This window comes from Equus quagga, chromosome 13 (genome assembly GCF_021613505.1).
Source record: "Equus quagga isolate Etosha38 chromosome 13, UCLA_HA_Equagga_1.0, whole genome shotgun sequence".
In the NCBI taxonomy this organism is placed as follows: Eukaryota; Metazoa; Chordata; class Mammalia; order Perissodactyla; family Equidae; genus Equus; species Equus quagga.
In genome coordinates, this window is record NC_060279.1 from 93,856,659 (window position 1) to 93,864,959 (window position 8,301).

The 8,301-nt window shown below is 59.1% G+C and overlaps 2 protein-coding genes across 5 annotated transcripts in view; both read left to right on the top strand.

Moving 5' to 3' along the window:
- ETHE1 (ETHE1 persulfide dioxygenase) overlaps positions 1 to 423 on the top strand; it is a 14,710-nt gene extending 14,287 nt beyond the window's left edge. Inside the window, exon 7 of the mRNA XM_046683962.1 lies at positions 228 to 423. Within this exon, the coding sequence (XP_046539918.1) occupies positions 228 to 280 (53 nt within the window). The 3' untranslated portion in view covers positions 281 to 423. The remainder of the gene's footprint in view (positions 1 to 227) is intronic.
- A 1,161-nt stretch (positions 424 to 1,584) lies between these two features.
- PHLDB3 (pleckstrin homology like domain family B member 3) overlaps positions 1,585 to 8,301 on the top strand; it is a 20,662-nt gene continuing 13,945 nt past the window's right edge. For 2 of the 4 annotated variants that reach the window (XM_046682966.1, XM_046682969.1), the window contains exons 1-8: positions 1,585 to 1,686; positions 2,200 to 2,554; positions 3,393 to 3,575; positions 3,732 to 3,869; positions 6,262 to 6,390; positions 6,567 to 6,728; positions 7,707 to 7,817; positions 7,977 to 8,060. In XM_046682966.1, the coding sequence (XP_046538922.1) occupies positions 2,321 to 2,554; positions 3,393 to 3,575; positions 3,732 to 3,869; positions 6,262 to 6,390; positions 6,567 to 6,728; positions 7,707 to 7,817; positions 7,977 to 8,060 (1,041 nt within the window). In that variant the 5' untranslated portion in view covers positions 1,585 to 1,686; positions 2,200 to 2,320. The remainder of the gene's footprint in view (positions 1,687 to 2,199; positions 2,555 to 3,392; positions 3,576 to 3,731; positions 3,870 to 6,261; positions 6,391 to 6,566; positions 6,729 to 7,706; positions 7,818 to 7,976; positions 8,061 to 8,301) is intronic. The other 2 variants (XR_006891617.1, XM_046682968.1) reach the window with 1 other exon arrangement.

Genomic DNA, 8,301 nt, shown 5'->3' on the forward strand with positions numbered 1-8,301 from the left:
AGGGGCTGGGGCCTGGACTCCTGGGTCTGAGGGAGGAGGGGCTGGGGCCTGGACTCAAGGTCTGAGGGAGGAGGGGCTGGGGGCCTGGACCGCTGAGTCTGAGGGAGGAGGGGCCTCAGGGTCAGAATTCTAGTTTCCCCAAAGAGAAGGGCTCTTAAGATTTCTGGGTCCCCAGCCTGGAGGCTCTGCCTGGCCCCTTAGCTTCACCCTTGGCTTCTCCCTTTCAGACTTTGCTGTCCCAGCGAACTTGCGCTGTGGGATCCAGACAGCCCCTTCGTGACCAGGTCTCTGTCAGGTGCTCAGATCCGTTAAGAATGCACTAGGAGGGGGGTGGGGAGAGGTGTCATCACGGCAGTCTCTCTCCTCTTCCCCTCCCTCACCAGCCCCTCGAACTTCTTAAATAAAAATCTTTTTTTGTTTTGCTCTGAATCTGCCTTCTCTCCGTTTCCTGGGGGAACCACTTGGGTTTCTGGGCTGAGGTGGTTAGTTTGGGTCCCTGCAGAGGCCAGGGAGTGGGGCAGGGTGAAGGTCCAGGGAGCCTGGAAGGAGGAGATTTTCTGACTCATAAGATCAGAAGCCAACAGCTATCTGGCGCAGGGCTTCTCAGCTCCTTGGGTTAGAACTCCATCTTGAGTTTGAGCCACTTGCCCCTGCAAGACCCAGGATGAGGTACTTCCCTTCTCCAGGCCTCAGTTTCCTCATCTGTAAAATGCCAGTAATAACACTAATCACAGGGTGTTGGGGCGATCAGAGAGTCCATACGTATGAGTTGTTTGGCACACTCCCTGCAGGGTGCACTTCCCATCCGTGTTAATTATTATTGTTACTGTCATTTGGGATGATCTTCCAGGCACTTCCTGGCTTGGCGTGACGGAATGCCTAATGATTAAGAACATGGATTTTCCAGAGAACAAATCTGGAGTTAACATTAACAACATGTGTAGACTTTGGGCACACTTTCCCCCATCAGCTTCAGTTTCCCCAACTATAAAATGGAGATGGAAATCCCTTTCTCCTGCGCTGTGAGGACAAAATTAAATTAACGTGTATAAAGTGTTTAGCACAGCTCCTAACATCCAATAGTCCCTTCTCACATGCTAGTTATTTTCCTGTTTTTGCCCAGAGAGGAGGAAAGGGTCTGGCTGAGACCTTTAACCTCTGCCCTTCACCCCATAGCAAAGTGGGGGGGCCACACTTCCCCCTGTCTCTGGGTGGGTCTCTGACTCAGCTCAGGGCACCCCCTCCCCTTGCCCAGCTCCCCAAACCGGTCGGGGCCCTTCTAAAGGGCTTATTAGAGGGGAGAGGCCCCTATTTCTGTTCCCCTCTTCCTTTCAGGATTCCCAGGGTCTGGGCATTAGGGAGGCGCTGATACATAGGTGATCAGAACGCCTGGCCCTCCAGGGGGCAGGAATTGCGAAGCTGGAGGCAGAGGGGGCTCGTGATGCTGGGTTTCCCGAGGGTGGGGCTGGTGGGGCCGCCTGCCACGGCCGGCCGCGGCCGCCACGGGTGGGGCAAGCTGGTCGCTCCCTCCTCCCTTGGGAGCTGTTGGACCTGTTGTCCCCCCCTCCACTTCCGGGCTGCTGGGGAGGGGGACCGAGCAGCCTGTCTCTCCTCCCTCTTCCCCAGCCACCTGTCTCGTAGGCAGACACTGCGGCGCCCAGAGCGCAGAGGAGCGCGCCGGAGCCGGTGAGGGGGCCGGGGCTGCCGGGGCGGCGGGGGCCGGAGATTCGGCCGCCTGGGTCTGCGGGAGAGGAGGAGGCGGGAGTTCGGGAATCTCGCTCCCGGGAGGAGCAGAGGACTCAGACTCCTGGTTGGTCCAGAGACGGGGAGACTAGGAGCCCCGATTCCCGGACCCCTGGGTGAGATGGCATGGGCGCTGCTCCCTTACATTGGGGTCGGAGCCAAGACTACCTGGCCCCGGGGAGGAGGGGGCGGGAGCTGGGACTCCTGAGTCCCCGAGGGAGAAGGAGACGGGGTCGCTCCAAGGTGGTCCAAGGGTTGCGCGGGGCTGCCGGGAGCGTACAGGGCTGGACACCTGGATAGCAGGAAGAGGCCGGTAGGGGGCGGGCTAGGACCCGGGACTCAAATTCCGGTCCCGCCTCCGGGGGCGTGGCGCCCTAGGAGCCCCCCCCGAACCCCGCCCCTAGGAACTCCAGGTCACGCCCCCGGGATGCTCAGCTCCAGCCTTTGAACCCTTAGGCCCCGCCTCCTGGAGCAGAGCCGTCGGGTGCGCGCTCTGGCCTCGGGCCCCGCCCCTCGCCGCCAGGCCACGCCCCCGGAGCCTCGGGCCCCGCCCACTCCGCAGGAGCACCGAGCGGCCATGGGGACGCCGAGCAGCCCCGAAAAGTGGACCCAGCCGCCGTCGGTCCTGGAATGCGACGCGGAGGTCCGGCCCCAAGGGGCTGCCCAGTCCCGGGAGCACCCCGAGGACCCCCGCGAGCAGGAGGCGCCCGAGGCCCCGGCGGAGCGTCCGAGCGGCCGAGGAGCCGAGCAGCAGGCGGAGGAAGAGGAAGAAGTGGGAGAAGGCAGCAGCACGGAGAGCAGCCGCGACGCGGTGAGGGACCTGGAGGGCGAGGGCCACGGGGGAACCCAGAGAGACACTCAGACCCGAGCGGATGACAGACACAGAGAGGCAGGTATAGAGAGACCAGACAGACAGAGACCCGGAGACAGAAAGAGAGCCTCAGAGATATGGAGACTCCTGAGAGTCAGAGACGGAGCCAGAGAGACTCAGAGTGAGAAGCAGAGACATCGAGAGACCTCTATACCCCCTGATAGACAGAGACCCGGAGACAGGGAGACTGAGAGACAAAGACCCAAAGAGACCCAAAAGAGACAGAGACACAGAAAGACCAGAGAGAGAGAGAGATCGAGAGACGGGGACTCAGAGAGATGGGAATAATGACGCAGACAGAAACGCAGAAACAAAGGGCAGAGATGCTCAGAGAGACAGAAACAGAGACAGAGAGACCTTGAGAGAGGGCGACACTCCGAGGGGGAGAGAGACCTAGCGATGCAGAGACAGAAGACAGATACTGGGCTGGAGGGACCAAGTCCAGGGAAACAGGAGGCAAGACTCAGAGAGATTCGGGAGAGAGAGCGAGAGGTCCAGGGCCTAGGAGGACGGGATGCCCAGAGAAGGGGACCTGGATGGAGAAAAAAGCCTTCCTTGAGTGGGTTTCTTATGCTTCCCTGGACGGCGAGCCCCTGGGCCTGCTCCTGGGGCCGGGTGGCCCCGGACCTGCACCCTCCCCCAACTGAGTATAAGAGCGCGGTGGTTGAGTCAGGCCGACTCAGAGCCCCTGAGGGGCGTGTGTGGTGGGGAACAGACCTACTTGGTGACTCCGGGGGGGCGAGGCCTCTCCACTTGACCACGCCCTCTTCAACCTCAGGCGGAGGCTCCGCCTCCCGTGCAGCTCCCGGCCACGCCCCCCGCATCCTCCCAGTCTTGGGAAGGGGTGCGAGGGGCGGCGCGGCGGCTTCGAGCGCAGCAGCTGGAGGCACTGACTCGCGTGGCCCTGATGGAGCAAAGAGTGAAGGAGCTACAGCGCCAGAGGAAGGAGCTGAGGATCGAGGTGAGGCTGCGGACCTTGGGGAAGTCTGGCCCCAACTCCTGGGCACCTGCAAGGCCAGGCTCCCAGGACGCCCTCAGACCCAGGAGTCTCAGCCCCCAGCCCCCTCCGTCCTTGGACCCAGGCCTCTGGGCACCAGCCCTCGCATTCTCTCCGCAGATGGAGGTGGAAGTGGCCCTGCTGCGGGGCGAGCTGGCTGGGGAGCGAGTGGCCGCTCGGCGGGAGGAGGACAAGCTCCGGGACCTGCTCGGGCAGCAGGTGGACACGGAGCAGGGCACCCAGGAGCAGCGGGAACAGGTCCGTTTGGCCTGCGTGGTCTTCATCATCAGTTTCCTTCCTTGTCGGATGGATTTTCCTGGTGGTGCTCCTGGGACCTGGGCCCATGGGGTGACCCCATTCCCCAAATATGGATACTTGGGTGGGGGCGGGGAGGGGTGTGTGTGGTAGATGCCTCTCCTTGTTTTCCCCCTCTCTCCCCACCATGATTCTGGGGCCTGACTCACCGGGGCCTCTTCCTTTGTCAATCTCTCTTTGCTCTTTAAATGTCATGTTGTGAAAAACGTCAAACCAACGAAAATAGAATAGTCAGGGGGCTGCGGTGTGGGGTGCTCACCAGCTTCAGCTGTGATTAATCTTCTGTTCTTTTTTCATATCCCTCAATTTGCTTCCCTGTGCCTAGGTCCCTAATTTGAAAAGCCAGTCCCAGACATCATCTTGCCTGTAAATCCTTTAGTTCTTATCTTATAGATAAGAACTCCTTTTTAAAAAGATTATCACGATATCATCATCACCCCTTAAAAATTAAGTTCTTCATGTCGTCTCATTTCCAGTTGGTTTTCATGTTTCCTAGATTGTCTCAAAAAGGCCAGTTAGCCACTGGCTGTTTGAATCAGGCCCCCAAAAGGCGAGTGTGTTGTAATTGGTTGAAATGTCTCGTATGTCTTGTTTCACCTTGATGGTTCCTGCTCACTGTATGGTTTGCTCCCCATACGATTTGTTGGAGAAACCAAGTCTTCTGTTTCTCAGTCAAGGAGGGGCCGGCTGTGTGCCTGTGATGTCCTTTACTGTGTTCCTCTTGTGCGAGCAGGTGTTGGTTGCATGTCGAGGCTGGATCAGACTCAGATGCGCGTTAGTACTTCCCGCACGCCGAGTCGGGGGAAATCCTCTCTGGCTGTCCAGACCTCAGCGAGCTCGCTCTGATCCCTTCATAAGAATCGTTTACCTAAAGCTTTAAGATCTCTCGGTGGTCATTGCTTGGATTGGTTATCATTATAGGTTGGAAAATGGGCGCTGTAATTCTATCAGTCTTTTTCTTTGCCTTTATCATGTACATGGCAATTTCCTGTGGCTGGGTCCGGGTCTTCACTGACGCTCAGAGAACCTATATTTCTCCCAACCCTGATTCCCTCCTGAAATCTAGACCTGTGTGTGCTGCTTCCTAGGATACTGGGTCCTAGATGCTCCTTCCTCCCCAAGGACCCAGGGGTCCAGGCCCCCAGCCCCTCCTCCCTCAGACCCAGGGGTCCAGGCCCCAGCCCCTCCTCCCTCAGACCCAGGAGTCCAGGCCCCCAGCCCCTCCTCCCTCAGACCCAGGAGTCCAGGCCCCCAGCCTCTCCTCCCTCAGACCCAGGAGTCCATCTCACAGCCCCTCTTCCATCTGACCCCTTATCATTCACCTTATCATTGTATTTTGGATAGAAAACTGACCTCAGCAACTCCCTTTTCCACATTGTCTCTATCTCACTGTCCCTTTGGTCACCAGGCCGCCGTCCTGGCCCTTCTCCTCACACCTCCCTCTCACTGACCCCAAGCCTGTCAGTCAACATGTCCTGTCTCTCTGCTCCCTGAACCTCTCTCTCTGGTCCGTCTCCTTTGCGTCCTCGCTGCCCAGACCCGGTTTAGGTCTCATCCTCATTGTTTGGAGGACTCATGAAAGAGCTGGTCTCACCCCCTTGAATCCATCTCCCAGAGGAATCGTTCCACACCCAGATCCTACTCTAGCCTTTCAATCCTTCCTTGGCTCCCCATTGCCCCAGGATAGGGGCTCCTCCACCTGGTTGACGAAACCCGATGTGAGCTGTGTGGTACCCGCCTTTCCACTGCTGTCTCCCACCAGCTCCCCATGTCTTCCCTCCACCACATCTTCTTCTCTGACCCGAGTTTGCCCTCTAAACTTCCTGTACTTTTCAACTTCATGGTGCATTTGTGACATGCTGTTCCCTCAGTCCAAAATGCCCTTCCAGCTCCCTCTTTGTCCCCAGGTCTGAATGCTCCCTGATTTTTGAGGCTCACCTTCAAATCCTCCCATCCAGGAAGCCTTGGATTACCCCAGTAGAAACTGCTCCCCCTTCAGGGTTCCTGTAGTCTCTGTGTTTCACTGTCCTGATTGTCCCAGGCTGTAACTGGCTGTGTCCCCACCTGGAGCGTAGGGCCTGGGTCCGACCCTGCTCTGGGCCCCAGTCTCAATCACCCAGCATGGATACGTTTTGCATTCATTCTTTCATTCATTTCTTAAACAACCGTTTACTTGGCGCCTACTCTGGGACAGGCCTGTACAAGAGTGACTGAGACAGACGGGGTCCCTGCCCTCCTGGAGCCAACACCCCAGGCAGAGGTCTGTGAGCCGGCTGCCCTGGCCCTTGGGGCCTCTGTTTCCCTTTCTGTGCTCAGAGGCTGGCTGTCCTTTCAGGAGCAGAGGCGGCTGAGCCAGGAGCGGGCTCGTGTGGAGGGTCTGCGCCGGAAACTCCAGGAGGCCCAGGGACAGCTCGAGTCACAGCCAGAGGACCAGCGGGAGCGGCTTATGCAGGGGGTGCAGGAGGTGGGGGCCCCCCGGACTCGCTCAGGGACCTGCTGTCCAGGCCACTCCTCTCCCAGGACCCAGACGCCCAGGCCCTCAGTCCCCTCCTCCCCCACCTAAGAGTTCAGGCCCCGAGACCCCTACCCCTCAGGACCCCTGACTCCAGGCCTCCAGCCCTTTGGGGTTCCCACCCACAGATGAGGGAGCAGCTGGACGTGGCCCAGCGTGCCTACGAGGACCTGGAGTTCCAGCAACTGGAGCGGGAGAGCCGGCGGGAGGAGGGCGACCGGGACAGCCCCGGGGCCCGGGCGCTGGACCCCGAGGCCCGGGAACTTCAGGCCAGCGTGGCGCAGCACAGGGTGAGTCAGGCCGGCCTGGCCCTGCCTCCCTCGCTGTTCCCCTCTGTCTCCTCCACTCCGTATGTGACCCTGTCTCTGTCCTCATTTCCTACCTGTGTCATGTTCTTCAGAGCAGTAACAACACCGCTGACATTTATCGAGCAATGACTATGTGCCAGGCATGGTCTTAAAGGTTTCATGAGTATTTGCTCATTGAATCCTTACAACCATCCTACGAGGCAAGTCGTATTTCTTCCCTTTTGTAAATGAATAAACTGAAGGTCAAGGTGCTCAAATGATCTTGTCCAAGGTCACCTCATTTGGGAAGGACAGAGCTGGGATCTGAACCTGCTCAGTCTTCTCCACTACACTCTGTGCCTCTCAACCCTCGTCCCAAAGGACACTCCCACCAGTCCTTCTGGGAGCTTCACATTAGAGGGTCTGACAAGTCCTGCTGGAAAAGGCGACACATCTGACTGTATTTAACACAGAGTTTTGGATTAGACCGTTCTGATATGGGTCTCCTTTCCCTACGTGTTTCTGGATCTTTTCCTGTCTCTCTCTCTTTCCCCTTCCTCTGTCGCACACAGCTTCTGTCTGTCTCTGTTCTGTTTCTTTCTTGTCTCCTTTCTCTGTCTCTTGGCGTCTGTCTTGGTCCTTGTTTTCTGTATCTGTTCTGGTTTGTCTCTCCGTCTGTCCCTTTCTCTCACTCTCTCTTCTCGACGACTCTCTCTGGGTCTCTGTCTCCCTCGGTCTCTGTCTGTGTGTCTGATCTTCCATCCCCTCCAGCCCACCCCAGGTCTCATCTAGGTCCCAAGAGGGAAGAAGCTACCAGGGAGCTTGACTCTGAGTCCCCCAGCCCTTCCCAGGCACCCAGATCCCAGGGTCTCTGTTCTGGGGTGGAGCACACCCCAGGCTCTCAAGGAGGACCTGGTTCTGTGGGAGCCAGCTGGGGACCCCGGGACCCTGAGTAACCGGGGCTCTGGGGGTGCCCTGCAGCGCCGGATCCAGGTCTTGGAGGAGCAGCTCAAGTCGCTGGGGGAGCAGATGGCCACTGAGAGCCGGGGGCTGAGCCGGAAGAAGGAGGAGGCCCTTCAGGCCCTGACGCAGGTAAGCTGCCCGTGCGAGACCTGGCCGCCTGTCCTCACTGCCGCCTGCGGCATCCCGTCCCTTCCTGTCCCCAGGTGTCTCCTGGCATCACGGAAAGATGCTGGGATGGCTGTCCTGACTCTGAGGTGTGGTCACCGGCGATGTCTTGCCCTCCCCTAGGAACGGAGCCGACTGCTCGAGCTGAATCACCTTCAGGGAATCCCGGGCGGGGACTTCTCTGAGCCCAACCAGGCCCTCACTAAGGTACGGGGATTTCGTGTGCCTGTCAGTGCCTCCTCCCTCAGACCCTGGAGTCCAGGCCCCCAGCCCCTCCTCCCTCAGACCAGGAGTCCAGGCCCCCAGCCCCTCCTCCCTCAGACCCAGGGTCCATCCCCCAGCCCCTCCTCCCTCAGACCCAGGGGTCCAGGCCCCCAGCCCCTCCTCCCTCAGACCCAGGGGTCCAGGCCCCAGCCCCTCCTCCCTCAGACCCAGGAGTCCAGGCCCC